General features: G+C 45.2%; 1 protein-coding gene across 1 annotated transcript; it reads right to left on the reverse strand.

The window, feature by feature from the left end:
• Positions 1–652: 652 nt before the first annotated feature.
• On the reverse strand, positions 653–12,191 carry LOC141222895 (gastrula zinc finger protein XlCGF66.1-like). Its single transcript, XM_073666728.1, has 6 exons — positions 11,850–12,191; positions 4,334–4,506; positions 1,367–1,516; positions 1,061–1,240; positions 854–977; positions 653–771 (listed from the first exon to the last, which is right to left on the reverse strand). Exons 3-6 carry the CDS (start codon positions 1,442–1,444, stop codon positions 653–655), a joined length of 501 nt encoding a protein of 166 aa, XP_073522829.1. The 5' UTR covers positions 1,445–1,516; positions 4,334–4,506; positions 11,850–12,191.
• Positions 12,192–16,309: the final 4,118 nt, after the last annotated feature.

A 16,309-nucleotide genomic window follows, 5' to 3' on the forward strand; every position in this document is an offset into this window, starting at 1 on the left:
TGTTATCTGGACCAAATACAAACTTTAGATACAGCTGACTGTGAACAACCAACATCTTTTGCAACATTGCGCGATGATTTACCTCCTTTTAAGAGTTTGATAATCTTCTCCTTTGTTTCAATTGACATCTCTCGTGTTGGAGCCATGATTCATGTCAGTCCACTTGGTTCAACAGCTCTCCAAGGTGTGATCACTCCTTTTTAGATGCAGACTAACGAGCAGATCTAATTTGATGCAGGTGTTAGTTTGGGAAATTAAAATTGACAGGGTGATTCCATAATTTTTTCCTCAGAATTGAGTGATTCCATAATTTTTTCCCTCTGCTTGGTCTAAAAAAAAATGACCCTTACTGAGTACCACATTTTTAATCTTGATTTCCTTTAGTGTTTCTTAAAGCCCTAAAGTTGCCATTTGAAATGACTTTAGTTTTGTGCCATGTCTGTGATCTGCTTTTTTTCAACAACATTAAACAACTGAGTGAACATCCTCTGAGCCCGGTGATTCCATAATTTTTGCCAGGGGTTGTATGATCAGCTCTAATCCTGCCATATCCACCGTTCTCATTACACAAGTATAAAACATATAATACTGGTTGATAAAACAAGACTGAACACAAGACCTTCAAAGCCGTCTAAACATCATAGGGGAGATCTCATGACACCTTCTCTCCACCTACCTGATGAGCCTGAGGAAAATTGGGATCTTCTTGTTTACAGTCATGTGGAAGATGACGGGGACATCTCTCTGGTGTTGTCCTCTTACTGGATAGATCTGGTGGAAACACATACAGGACTGAATTCATTCTTTACATACAGATAATTATAGGCCATGTGTATTTAGTCCTGTCTATTACCTGGTGATGTGAGGGGCTGGGGAACCTCCATCATGACGTCCTTGTACAGATCTTTGTGTCCTTCTAAATATACCCACTCTTCCATGGAGAAATAGACAGTGAAGTCTTGACACCTTATAGGGACCTGACACAAACAATGATACCATCATCCCCACGATCCCTTCATAGCATTACTGTATAAGGTCCCAGCATTCCCAGCAGTGTCACCTCTCCAGTCAGAAGCTCAATCATCTTGTAGGTGAGTTCTAGAATCTTCTGGTCATTGATGTCCTCATGTATCAGGGGGTGAGGTGGAGGACCCATGATTGAGCTCAAGGGTCTTCCCCATCCCTCAGACACAGGGGCCTGACAGCGCTCACTAGAGGTCTTCTTCACTACTTTGTAATCCTGGTTATGGAGAGACACATTAATAAATTTCACTACAGACATTTCCAGAGTCCTCACCTCTCCAGTTCTGTCCATCCGTTATTCCCATAGATAATGAGGTAATGTGACGTCATCAGAATCTCGTACCTCTCCAGTAAGCCGGAAGAGGATCTCTAGGGTGAGGTGTAATATCCTCTCCGCCATCTTGTCCCTGTCCATATCCATCCTTGATTGGTAAATGTGGAAAACTCTTTTCTATAGTAGATCTTCACTGAGAGGATCCGATATTGTAGAGACCTTAATGAGAAGAAGATGAGCCTATGTAACATCATAAAAATCCTGTGTGTGTAATAATACAATTACTGGAGAAAATAAAGGAAACATATGAGGAGATTTATTATTTTAAAGAATTTAGCTTTCTTCTTTATATATGCTAATAAAACCTATATATTTTAGGCAACAGACAGCAAGCAGTTTCTTCCTTGGTGTCTGTAGCTGAATACGTTTCTCATAGACTCATCTTCCGTATTGCCAATTCTCATCTCATTTACCAACACTGGAATCGGCATTAGCAATACTGCAGGAGATATTCATTACACGTGACATGAGAAATAACTACTTCATGATGAGGACGACATCTTCATCTTCTACTACGGCTCTAGAAACATATTCGGCCAGAGTCCGTCACTGACTACATCTCCACTGGCCGTCTATATGAACGTTTCCCGTCTTCCCCGGACTGTAATCTTATATCATGTTACATCTCATTTCTGATTTACACACAGAAGTTTGAGGATTTTATAAAAGATTTTTTATTTGCACAAACAGGGCAGACAGAAATGATTTGATGCCAAAGTCTCCATGTACAGTGTTTTATGGGGTTTATTTCTGGCCTTATATTACAAGAAAAACACCAGAAAAAAAGATATTAAAATGTTTCAAAAGAAAATTGGCACCATCAGTTCATGTAACAATAAAAAAAAACATGCAAAACGCATAAGATACATTTTGTTATTTTTTAATACGTTAAACATTTGTTTTTTAAAAAAATAACTCTTTTGAGCATCAGGACATAGATGTACGTCGCAGGGATCGCACAGGTGTGGCTGCACAAAACCCTGGCAGCTTACCCACTTGCTGCTGTCAAAAGCAAACATGGCATCTAAGAGGGTTTGGTAGAATTCAGCTCAATGCCCCTTCCCCCAAGTACTCGATAGCAGGGGGCTGCCTAGTTACTACGATACTTAAATGCCTAATAATGGTGTCTGGGCCTGTAATGTACGAATGTCTATTAGGCCAGGCCAGAGGCAGCGTCCAATAAGTTACCTTTTAATGCCCCCAGACACATTAGCCTAAAGTTGATGAAAGCACTAATTTCGGTGGTTTGTTCAACAATATAATGTATTTGGGGGCCTCCTGACAGATTATGCCAGGGCAGAGAAGGATTTGGCATACTGAATTTCAGATGCTAATCCGTTTGTTCTTCCTGTAGATAATCCTCCGCTAGAGGAATCTGGAGGCGACCCTCATACAGTTCACAGGAAAGCTGGAATATTTGTGTGTATGGGGGAGTCAGGAGAGATAGCCGTCTGCCAAATGACCGATCAGCCAACACTTATCTCATGTGTATGGGGCCGTTAGTATTACATGACAAGCAGTGATAGTACACAGCACTACAGTAGTACAGTGCATTACCGGAGCCTTCAGTGGCTTGTATTGCTGTATGATCGCACTAAGCAGAGTTGTTTAAAAAAGTTTAAAAAAAAGGTTTAATGTGAAAAAAATAAATAAATCAGTTTTGGCATTTTGGAGTCATATTTCCTGACTCTGCAGACCGCATGCTACCGATGTACTTGACAGGCCAGGTCCAGATGGTATTACTCACTGCACAATGTTAGTTAAGTCACGTCCATAACAACTTCATAATACACTATTATCCTTTACACATCTTGTACACAGTGGTGTAGATAGAAATCACAGGTCCCACAGCAATAGCTGTAATTGGGCCCCTCAACCCCAAAAGGAAAAAAATATATATATGTATTTGGCATATCTCTTGACTCTGCAGATCGCATGCTGTCATTGTACTTGGCAGGCCAGGACCAGATGGTATGGAGATGAATGAGGGAGACCAAAGTCCAAAAATCAAAAAACTTTTCTTTACTTAACAAGAACTTGATGAGAAGCATATACATCAGATAGCAGGCACAACACTTTATGAATGCTTCTTCTACACTATGCAGAGTCAAGATTTTCCGGTTACATGTGGTGGCACATAAGTTTTGTTACAAGCTACAACAGTCCAGAAAATCATTATGGGAAGGCCCATCATCACCTGTGGGGACTATATAGGGCGAGACGTGTCGCTATGGCCCCTCATAGTTAGGGTATGTGCACACGATCAGGAGCCGCTGCGGGTTTGACGCTGCATACTAATGCAGTGTCAAACAAGCAGCGGAGAGATGTTACAGCATAGTGGATGGGATTTGTAGAAATCCCATGTCCACTATGAGTCTCCGTGCACCTGCGGATCACCCGCGGACATGGACATGCGGCGCATCTTTCCAGACCGCAGCATATCAATTTCTCATGTGGAGTCGCTAGTCTCCACATGAGAAATTAGATCACTACAATGTATTGAATGCAGTGAATACACATGGTTCAATGAACACATGGGGATTCACCTGCGTTCATATAACGCAGTGCTTTGGATGCATCATAAAGTATACTGCGTCCAAAGAGCTGCCTGTCCGGATCGTGTGCACATTCCTTTACTGTTAGCTCCCTGTTTATTTGTGAGGACCTCACTGGCTGAGGTGCATTGGTACAACTCCTCACTGATACTCTCAAAGTTCATCTGATGAGGGCCACACACTTCTTGTTGAAGCATTGCATCTTCAGCTCTCCGTAGGAGAACTGGTGTCCCAGTTTGGCAACACTGTAGCTTCCTGTCTACTATAGACAATTGTTTCCATAAATTCTATTTGTCTAAGATAAGGAATCCTTCCTTAACTTAATCCCTTTTAATTAGGTCTTCTGCTTCCTCAGTGCAAAGTTCTGTACCGTTTAAGTAGGCCTCCTGGCCTGAGCGAAGGACCTCATCCTGCTGCTCACCTTAGTGAAGTTTTCTTCCCTTAATTAGGCCTATTGGTCTTCTGTTCCCACTCGGCAGAGTTCCGAACCGTTTAAGTAGGCCTCCTGGCCAGAGCTATGCCCCCTGCATGTAATCTGGATTCCCACTGCCAATCTTTGCTTTCCTTCAGAAAGTACTATCTGATGTCTTCCTCCTGGCACACAATATGATATCAATTAAAAAAAAAAAGACAGAAACAATACACAAATACCCTGAAATAAATAAATAAACCACAATAGTGCATAAAAGTAATAAAGGGTACTTAGTTAACATAATTTTGATCAAAATAATGCGAAAGCCATCCCGTCTCATCACGGCGACCCTTATGAGACAGTCCTAACTCTAATATTAAAAACCTTACCATTTGTTAAGTGACATACATGTGGATAAGGGCTGAGAGACTGAACCACTAATGGACACAGAGACATGGGAAGCAAGATGAAATAGACTTTCCAGCTCAGGCAAAGGGTGACCACACACTTATATGCACTTGTGCACATTAGACTGAAAAAACCTGAAGGACTGAACTGGAATGTAAATTGGTGTGTATGCAGCATGTAAGAGGATGTTCACACATGGCCACCAAACAGACAAAAACAAAGACAGAAACATGTAAGAGAATGAGAAGTCCTAATATTCTGAACAGCCATGTTAAACCTAGCAGCCATCTTGTTCAGAAGTTTGAGCTAATGAGATGCATTTCCTGTGCGTCCTAGTCACAAGGGAATCATAAAATGATGTCAGTGCCATTAGCAGGTATGGTTAGTATACACAAAGGTTAATAGCAACAGCTGCAGGTCAATGTAAGAGTAAATAAGTAGTGTTACATACATAGTTACATAGTTTATAAGGCCGAAAAAAGACAAGCGCCCATCCAGGTCAGCCTATTTCTTGTGCACTGCAGCTATTCCGCAGCGTTGATCCAGGGGAAGGCAACAAAAAACCATGCGGTATAGGCCAATTTACATCATTGAGGAAAAATTCACTTCCCGACACCAATCTGGCAGTCAGATTAAATCCCTGGATTAATTAACTATCACTAAGCATAAGATGTAATTTTATTGCTCTCAAGAAAGGCGTCCAGGCCTCTCTTGAACTCATTAAGTGAGTTGGACATCACCACTTCCTCTCCCAGAGAGTTCCAGAGTCTCACGGCTCTTACCGTAAAGAATCCCCTTCTATGCTGGTGCAGGAACCTCCTTTCCTCCAGACGCATAGTGTGCCCCCTCGTCTTTGTCACCATCCTTGGTATAAACAGGTCATGGGAGAGATCTCTGTACTGCCCCCTGATGTATTTATACATGTTTATGAGGTCTCCCCTAAGCCTTCTCTTTTCCAACGTAAATAGGCCTAATTTTGACAACCTCTCTGGGTATTCTAGTCCCTCCATTCCCTTTATTACCTTAGTCGCCCTCCTTTGTACCCGCTCTAGCTCCAATATGTCTTTCCTGAGCACCGGAGCCCAGAACTGTGCACAATATTCTAAGTGCGGCCTTACCAGCGCTTTATACAGAGGAAGAACAATGTTCTCATCATATGCCCCTATTCCTCTTCTGATGCATGCCATGACTCTATTTGCCTTCGCAGCTGCTGCCTGACACTGAGCACTGCAATTTAATTTGCTATTAACCAAGACGCCCAGGTCCTTCTCCATGTCAGATTTCCCCAACGGTTTCCCATTTAATATGTATGGGTGACTGCTGTTTTTCTTTCCCATGTGCATGACCTTACATTTATCGGCATTGAACCCCATTTGCCATTTTTTGGCCCAATTCCTTAGGGTAGTAAATAATGTCCTTGTAATTGTGGTATGGAAATTAGGACAATACAGTTGGCAATATGTCGAGAATTATTAGGAAACTGTCATTACTAGTGTTGAGCATTCCGATACTGAAATATCGGGTATCGGCCGATATTCGCGGTATCGGAATTCCGATACTTAATTCCGATACTTTTACAATATCGAATACCGGAATCGGAAGTTCCCATAATGCCTGCGCTCTGCAGTGTCTCTGAACGATGACAAGCTGGATGGCAGCACTCAGCTGAGATCCAGCCTGTCATCAGAATGCCATCCCAGCGTGAGAGAATTCTCCTGATTGTTTAAAAGCCGGCGCGCGGTAAAAAACCGGCGGGCGGTAAATAGCCGCCGGCTTTTAAACAATCACACAGCCCCATACTGCTTCCCCGCAGCCTCCCACCCCGATCCTCCGCTCCCCTCGCCACCTCCCATCCTGATCGTAAGTTAAGACCGGGCGGGGAGCGCAGCACCAAGGAGCGGGGAGCGAAGGACCCGGGCGGGGAAGCCGGCAGTGAAAAGACTTCACCGCCGGCTTTCCCGTTCTGTGCTGCGCTTTCCCGCCGGTTATTTCAAATGAATAGCTGAGGTATCAGGTGATGCCGATCAGCTGTTCATTTGAAGTCGCCGCGGTGCCCTCGGAGGGTTCATGTGAGTTCATGCTTGACTGCATTGCATGAACTCACATGAACTTTCCCACGGCCGCACAGGTCAGCCTCACCTCCCAGACCATCAGCCCGTCATGATTAGTGTGTGTGGGTGTCTGTGCGTGTGTCTGCGAGTGTGTGTGCAATGTCTGCGGGGGTGTGCGCGGTGTCTGTGCGATGTCTGCGAGTGTGTGCGGGTGTGTGCGGTGTCTGTGCGATGTCTGCGAGTGTGTGCGGGTGTGCGCGGTGTCTGTGCGATGTCTGCGAGTGTGTGCGGGTGTGCGCGGTGTCTGCGGGTGTGTGTGCGCGGTGTCTGTGCGATGTCTGGGCGTGTGTGCGGGTGTGTGCGGTGTCTGTGCGATGTCTGGGGGTGTGTGCGGGTGTGCGCTGTGTCTGTGCGATGTCTGGGGGTGTGTGCGTGCAGGCAGACATAGGCCGATGTGACACTACTACTCCCATCGGCCTATGTCTGTCCCCCGTCCACTCGTGCCAGCAGGATCAGCTCGATGGGAGCAGTAGTTCCCATCAGCCTGATCCTGCTATTTAAATTGACCCATGGTCCCCAATAAATTTTAAATACATGTCATTGGTGGCCAGTGGTTACCTACAGTAAATTAGTTTATACATTACCTGTCCCTGCCGATCGCCACCTAAAATAAAGTAAAAAATAAAAAACTACACCTATACTCACCTAATTCCCCGAAGCCATCGATCTCCTGTAATAAAATATAAAATAATAAACCACAACCTTATCCTTACCCCTCCGTAGTAGTCCACGAGTGTCCCACGAAGATCTCCAGTTCAGAGGAGCCACATAGAATGTGACCGCTCTGAACAGCCGCCGCCGCTAGAATGACGGGGCCGTAAAGCAGCCCCGTCATTGCATAAGCGGGTTCACCGGAGTTCAGGCAGCGCTGCTCCGGTTAGCTGCTTTACAGCCCTGCTGTATCGTGAGAAATTCCCACGGTACAGCAGTGCCGTAAAGGAGGTCTCCGGAGCTGCGCTGACTGAATGCACTCCGGTGACCTCAGTCAGTGGCTCCCGCTGCCGGGAGCTGACGTGTTCCCGGCAGTGTGAGCTTACAGCAGCCATGCACAGCTGTCACCATCTCCAGATGTGACAGCTGTGCATGGGAGATCAGCGCAGGAACGTGGACAGGTAACTATTTTTTTTTTTAGTAAACTAAGAATTAAATAAAATGGTGTGTTTTATTTCAAATAAATTATTTTTTTCTGGGTGTAGTGTGTGTTTTTTCTTTTTAACACTTTGTAGGTTAGTAATGGGGGTGTCTTATAGACGCCCATCATTACTAACCTGGGCTTCATGGCAGCTGGCGCTGAAATGAACCCCAGCCCTATTACCCCCTGCCACCGCACCAGGGCAGCGTGGAAGAGCGAGGCTAAGTGCCATTTCTGGGGCGGCTGACGGCTGGTGTTTCTAGCCAGGGAGGGGGTCAATATTCATGGCACCCTTCCTGAGCTATTAATATCAGCCCCCAGCTGTCTGCCTAGCCTTTGCTAGCTATTAAAATAGGGGGGACCCCACGTCATTTTTTTGGGGGGGTCCCCCATTTTAATAGCTAGTAAAGGCTAGGTATTCAGCTGGGGGCTGATATTAGTAGTCTGGGAAGCTCCGTTGGTATTACCCCCTTCCCAGGCTTCAAACATCTGCCCCAGCCGTCTGCTTAACCTCCGCTAGAGACTAAAATTATGGGGGATCCCACGCCAATTTTTTTTTTAAATAAATCCTTTATTTTAACACTAAATGACATTTGAGGAGTTAATAAAGATGCAGTCCCTAAATTATTATTTATTTTTTAATTAATTTTTCCCAAAAATGTTGACGTGGGCTTTGCCATATTTTTGTATGCCAGCCAGGTACAGCATCCAGCTTCTATGAACGCGCCATTTTCCGGGGTGGCTGCGGACTGCAATTTGCAGCGGGGGGGGGGGGGGGGGGCAGAAAGCTTGGGTCTCCCTGCCCTGCAGATTCCATCCCCCAGCTGCCTAGTTGTACCTGGCTGGACACAAAAATAGGGAGAAGCCCCACGTATTTTTTTTTTTAATTATTTCATGAAATTCATGAAATAATAAAGAAAAAAAGGGCTTCCCTATATTGTTGTGTCCGGCCAGGTACAAATAGGCAGCTGGTGGATGGGGGCAGCCCGTTCCTGCCTGCTGTACCTGGCTGGACACAAATATAGTGCGAAGCCCCACGTCAATTTTTTTTTAATTATTTCAGGATATTCATGAAATAATTAAAAAAAATTGATGTGGGGCTTCGCCCTATATTTGTGTCCAGCCAGGTACAGCAGGCAGGAACGGGCTGCCCCCAACCACCAGCTGCCTATTTGTACCTGGCCGGACACAACAATATAGGGAAGCCCTTTTTTTCTTAATTATTTCATGAATTTCATGAAATAATTAAAAAAAAAAATACGTGGGGCTTCGCCCTGTTTTTGTGTCCAGCCAGGTACAACTAGGCAGCTGGGGGCTGGAATCTGCAGCGCAGGGAGACCCAAGCTTTCTGGGCCCCACCCGCTGCAAATTGCAGTTCGCAGCCGCCCCGGAAAATGGCGCGTTCATAGAAGCGCCATCTTCTGGCGCTGTACCCAACTCATCCAGGGCCCTGGTGCGGTGGCTCACTGGGTAATAAAGGGGTTAAGGCCAGCTTGGCATTATTAGCTGGCCCTAAGCCCGAAATTCATGGGGTCACGCCAATATTAGACATGACCACCATGAATTTCTAGTAAAGTATTTTAAAAAAACACAACACCCAGAATAAAGTCCTTTAATTGAAATAAAGACACAATTCTTTATTGTTCTAAATTAAACTATACTTACCATCACGCCCATTCCAGCTGAAGCCAACGATCTCCTGCAATAAAAGAAAAATAATAAAGCAACCTTATCCTTACCTTTCCATGGTTCCCAGGACAGCTCCAGCTCTGCTACATCGAGATGACAGGTTGGACCGCAGCAGAACGCTGCCATCCAGCCTGTCATCCCGCGGACACTGAGAAGAGCAGGCTTGCTTGCGCTCCTCAGTGTCTCTCTGTGACGGCATCCAGATGAGCCGAGGTCATGTCCAATGAACTCGGCTCACCTCATGCACGTCACTGACAGCGTGGGAAAATTCTCCTGCACTCAGCGCTTCAGCGTGAGAATTCTCCCACGCTGTCAGTGACGTGCATGAGGTGAGCTGAGTTCATTGGACATGACCTCACCTCATGCACGTCACTGACAGCGTGGGAGAATTTTCCTGCACTCAGCGCTTCAGCGTGAGAATTTTCCCACGCTGTCAGTGACGTGCATGAGGTGAGCTGAGTTCATTGGACATGACCTCACCTCATGCATGTCACTGACAGCGTGGGAAAATTCTCACGCTGAAGCGCTGAGTGCAGGAGAATTCTCCCACGCTGTCAGTGACGTGCCTGAGGTGAGCCGATTTCATTGTCGGCTCATCTGGATGCCGTCACAGAGAGACGCTGAGGAGCGCAAGCATGCCTGGATGCGCCATTTCTGGGGCGGCTGACGGCTGGTGTTTCTAGCCTGGGAGGGGGTCAATATTCATGGCTCCCTTCCTGGGCTATTAATATCAGCCCCCAGCTGTCTGCCTAGCCTTTGCTAGCTATTAAATTAGGGGGGACCCCACGTCATTTTTTTGGGGGGGGGTCCCCCATTTTAATAGCTAGTAAAGGCTATGTATTCAGCTGGGGGCTGATATTAGTAGCCTGGGAAGCTCCGTGGGTATTACCCCCTTCCCAGGCTTCAAACATCTGCCCCAGCTGTCTGCTTAACCTCCGCTAGAGACTAAAATTAAGGGGAACCTCACGCCAATTTTTTTTTAAATAAATCCTTTATTTTAACACTAAATGACAAGTACAGTAATCAACACTGTCACTGTACTTCATATATATGTGACTGACATGTTTCTATCTATCTAATCTATGTGTGATTCTCTATTCCTTCTATTCTAAATTGTCGGGTACAGATGCTGAATTGCCGGCCGGCTTTCTTAAAGAGACGGTGCATGAAAACACTATTATTTTTTTAAATAAATCCTTTACACTAAATGACAAGTACAGTAACCAACACTGTCACTGTACTTCATATATATGTGACTGACATGTTTCTATCTATCTAATCTATGTGTGAAGCTCTATTCTGTCTGTCATAAATTGTCGGGTACCGCTGCTGAATTGCCGGCCGGCTTTTTTAAAGAGACGGTGCATGAAAACACTATTATTTTTTTTAATAAATCCTTTACACTAAATGACAAGTACAGTAAGCAACACTGTCACTGTACTTCATATATATGTGACTGACATGTTTCTATCTATCTAATCTATGTGTGGTGCTCTATTCTTTCTGTTGTAAATTGTCGGGTACCGGTGTATGCCGCTGATGAATTGCTGGCTTTTCGCATAATACATTCTACATTATTCTTAGTTGTTTTACTTCATGTAGAATTAACCTACAAGGAAAGAAAGGGTTTATTTTCATTCCGATATTAGTGTCCCATTGACTTGCATTGGTTTCCGGTATCGGAATCGGCGATATCCGATACTTTTTGAGTATCGGTCCGATCCAATCCGATACGATATTTCCTGATATCGGAAGGTATCGCTCAACACTAGTCATTACTTAAGTAACGACATGAGAATTTATAGATTCTAATGGAGTTTGGTAAAAATACTCATAAATATTGTCATGTTGCATTATCACATTGGTGTTCTAAAATGCACGTCCTCCCTGCAGTATGATGTTATCATGTATAAGTCTTTTGCCGCAATATGTAGTTCCTTTGTTTAAGCTATGCATAAAAAGGCTCTGATACTGTTGTTCAGGGCCATTCTATCGCCAGTCTACAGGCAGTCCATGAAAGTCCATCGCCAAGGCAGTCCACCGCCAAGGCCACACCATCGCCAGACCGAAGCCACACCATGGCCAGACCATCGCCAGATATCCTAATGCTGTGTCGCTCGTCTAGACACCTGCGCGTGTCAAGTATATTCTCCCTGCCTGCTTTCTGAACTGTTCTGCCACGTACCTCTGAATAAACTTCATTCTCTGCTTTGAAGAAATTGTCTACACTGTTTTCTCGGCTCTTCCAGCTCTCAGTAAGGATTTTCTTACAAAACACAAATACCCTGAAATAAATAAATAAACAAAGAAACAAACCGCAATAGTGCATGAAAATAATAAAGGGTACTCAGTTAACATAATTTTTGACCAAAATAATGTGAAAGCCATCCCGCCTCGTCGTAGCGACCCTTATGGTACAGTCCTTACTCTAATATTAAAAACCTTACCATTTGTCAAGTGACATACATGTAGATAAGGGCTGAGAGACTGAACCAAAACAGTGGACACAGAGACATGGGAAGCAAGGTGAAATAGACTTTCCAGCTCAGGCAAAGAGTGGCCACACCCTTATATGCACTTGTGCACATTACACATAAGGCTTTCGCATTATTTTGATCAAAATTATGTTAACTAAGTACCCTTTATTATTTTCATGCACTATTGTGGTTTATTTATTTATTTCAGGGTATTTGTGTATTGTGTTTCTGTCTTTTTTTCTGGTTAGTGGCCATGTGTGAACATGCTCTTACATGCTGCATGCACACCAATTTACATTCCAGTTCAGTCCTTCAGGTTTTTTCAGTCTAATGTGCACAAGTGCATATAAGGTTGTGGCCACCCTTTGCCTGAGCTGGAAAGTCTATTTCATCTTGCTTCCCATGTCTCTGTGTCCATTAGTGGTTCAGTCTCTCAGCCCTTATCCACATGTATAGCACTTTACTTGGGCTACATCTAGGAAAAGGTCTTAATCACTTTCTGAGTGACTTACCATACTCTGCATCTGGTCCTCTTTTTAATATTTGTGTGAGTCTATTTGTTCTTTGTTGAAATTAATAAAGGTTTACACATTTTATTCTATTGGGCATTGGCGTCCCTGTTTGTAGGTTTTTCCTTCAGAGAGACCAATGGTCTGTATTTCTCACCTACTTACCCCTATCTGACTCATCACAAGGGAATTGTTCTCCTGTGTGCCCATCTAGCTCAGTATGATGGTCTCACACAGTATGATACTATTATTAGTATCAGACTTGGATACTAATAATAAAAATAATAAACAGTATATTATTATTCTATAGGTGAGTATTGCTGTACTTTATTGGGGCACTTTATTAGCTCCTTCCCAGAGCATAGGTAGTCAGAGATCGTTCCAACTTATACATTCATCTTCATAGCACATGGAAACATTCCCCATGTATAAATCCCACAGACAATCATCCCTTATTTTTGCACTTTGACCTCAATTCCAGCCCTGAACAACTAGCAATCAGCGAGCGTCAGTCACTATTCATGTGGATGACGAGTTCTTGTTGATCTATTGCTTCTTGCCCCTTCAATACATATTATTATAAATGTCTATTACCTACAGAGGCTCAAGGAGCGGAGCCGCGCGTGTAGGAGGCGTACGGAGCGGAGCCGCGCGTGTAGGAGGCGTACGGAGCGGAGCCGCGTGTGTACGGAGCCGCGTGTGGACGAGGCGTACGGAGCGCAGCCGTGTGTACGAGGTGTACGGAGTGGAGCCAGGCGTGTACGAGGTGTACGGAGCGGAGCCGCGTGTGTACGAGGTGTACGGAGCGGAGCCGTGTGTACGAGGTGTACGGAGTGGAGCCAGGCATGTACGAGGTGTACGGAGCGGAGCCGCGTGTGTACGGAACGGTATCGCGTGCGTTTGTACAAGGTGTACGGCGTTCAGCTGTGTGTACAGAGCGGAGTCGGGTGTACGGAGCAGAGCCGTGTGTGTACGAGGTGTACGGAGCGGAGCCGTGTGTGTGTACAAGGTGTACGGAGCGAAGCCGCGCGTGTACGGAGCAGAGCCGCGCGTGTACGAGGTGTACGGAGTGGAGCCGCGCGTGTACGAGGTGTACGGAGCGGAGCCGCACGTGCACGAGGTGTACGGAGCGAAGCGGCGCGTGTACGAGGTGTACGGAGCGAAGCCGCGCGTGTACGAGGTGTACGGAGCGAAGCCGCGCGTGTACGAAGTGTACGGAGCGGAGCCGTGTGTGTACGAGGTGTACGGAGTTCAGCCGTGTATACAGGGCAGAGCCGTGTGTTCAAGGTGTACCGAGTGCAGCCGTGTGTACAGAGCGGAGTCGGGTGTACGGAGCAGAGCCGTGTGTGTACGAGGTGTACGGAGTGGAGCCGTGTGTGTGTGTACGAGGTGTACGGAGCGGAGCCGCATGTGTGTACGGAGCGGAGTCGCATGTGTGTACGGAGCAGAGCCGTGTGTGTGTACGAGGTGTACGGAGCGGAGACGCGTATGTGCGAGGCGTGCGGAGCGGAGCCGTGCGTGTATGAAGCGTGCGGAGCCGTGTGTGTATACCTCCCAACTTTTGAAGAATAGAAAGAAGGACGGATGTTGAGGCAAATTTTAGCCATGCCATTTACCATTTCTTTCTCCCCTGGCAGGAGGAGTTGTCATAGGGGCGCTGGTAGTGAGGGACATTCAGCAGAGGAGCCGGGTAGAATGACTCGCTCCAGCGAGCTGTTCCGGAGCTGCGCTCATTGAGTGGCAGGACACCGCTCCTGAGCGCAGCTCCGTGGCCCGTTGGAGTGGCTCATTCTCCTCGGCTCCTCAGCGTCAGCGGTCAGACGATTACAGCGGGGGACATCTCTGGACAGGTGACTATATGAATTTTATTATTTTAATTTTATTTTTACACTGGTGGACACTGGGGGAGCAGACCCTACTACCCTCATCATTGTCCCTGCTGGTGCTGATCCCAGTGTCGGCAGGAACTATGATGAGGGCAGTGTTCAGCACCCGGCGCTTGGGAACAGCACAAACTGTAGCGTTGATTCCCAGGCGCCGATACGTGTTACACTGATAACACACAGATGTCATCCATGTGGGACGTTTTGCGGACCGTGCATGTGCAAAAAATGGACATGTCAGCTTGTGGAGCACACATCCCATGAAAACACACTGACATGTGCGCTGACCCATAGATTTGAATGGGTCTACGTGTGGAAACTGTCACCACACGTACTAGAAACACGGAAGTGTGAAAGAGGCCTTAGATAGCAAAAAATCCCAAACCAGAAAGAGTACAAATATCAAATGCAAATGCATACAGTATAGACCTGACAGGGATAATGCTAAGTGATTAGGATCAGTGTCCGTGTAGTGAACAAGTGAGGCATAGATGCAACATTGGTATGGGAGCCTAGGGATATGAATGGCAAATGCCTATAGGTATAATCAGAGGGTAATCTAGAGGTGACACTTGTATGTAAGGCTGAGCGTAGTAATCCTGGATGGTGGAAGTAGTCACCAGCTGCATCCCCTCACCCCGACGCGCGTTTTACCGCCAGCTTCTTCCGGGGGCGTGTCAGAGTGAGGGATGACTCAAATATTTAAATTCAAAGGTGGCCAATGGGAGTCCCAGAGTGCCCGACTCATGTGAGACTTAATGGATGCATGACGCTGTTGTGCCAGCTTCTCCGAATGGGAATCTTCCTTCCGGCGCCCAATGACCGCAAGCGTGGAACACAAGCGGGTCATGTGATGAGCATCATCAGAAGTCCTGGAGGCATCGAAAGCGGCCCATGCACACTGTCTCTGTGATGCAGATTGATGCGGATTGAAATCAATGGATTACTAAGGGTCGTGTAGATGAAATGATGCAATAATACAAAAAGGAGAACTCAATAGGAAACGATGTAGGTGTATGATGAATTATAGATTATGAAATGATGAGTTATGAATATATTAGAATAATTTAAGGGGGGCCATGTTGCAGGGAAAATGATGCACAATGATACACTGAGGGGATTATATCTAATGAGAAACGTGATGATGTGTAATAAATCACTTTGAAAATATGAAAAATAAAGAATAAATAAAGCTGCCTAGCCTCTCACTGGTGGAAAGTGAATACACTGATGAGTGTGGTGAAAGTGAAGATGCTAATTAAAGTTATATGAATGGGCAGGCACCAAGGCCGGTGCCAGGAAAGAGTAGGAAAGGATAAGAATGAAATTATGAAAATGCCCTTTAAAGTTACAGTTATATGAAAAAGTTTGGGCACCCCTATTAATCTTAAGCTTAATGTTTTATAAAAATTGGTGTTTTTGCAACAGCTATTTCAGTTTGATATATGTAATAACTGTTGGACACAGTAATGTTTCTGCCTTGAAATGAGGTTTATTGTACTAACAGAAAATGTGCAATCTGCATTCAAACAAAATTTACAAGATAAAGTGACATGTGCTGGGGAACAGCGTATCAATATAAAATAATCAATATAGGGCAAGTGAGCACATAATTGCGGGTATATATGTATCTAATGGACATCATGATTAAAAATATATAAAAAATCATAGCAAGAGATCTAAGATAAACTAATGTTTACACGTCTAAGTCAGTAATATGTAAAAATTAATCATGCCCCCAAAAGGGGCAAGAAGGCCTTATATATTAGGCCTAAG

The sequence above is a fragment of the Phyllobates terribilis genome, unplaced genomic scaffold (genome assembly GCF_046119375.1).
Source record: "Phyllobates terribilis strain yellow unplaced genomic scaffold, ASM4611937v1 Scaffold_364__1_contigs__length_1914224, whole genome shotgun sequence".
In the NCBI taxonomy this organism is placed as follows: Eukaryota; Metazoa; Chordata; class Amphibia; order Anura; family Dendrobatidae; genus Phyllobates; species Phyllobates terribilis.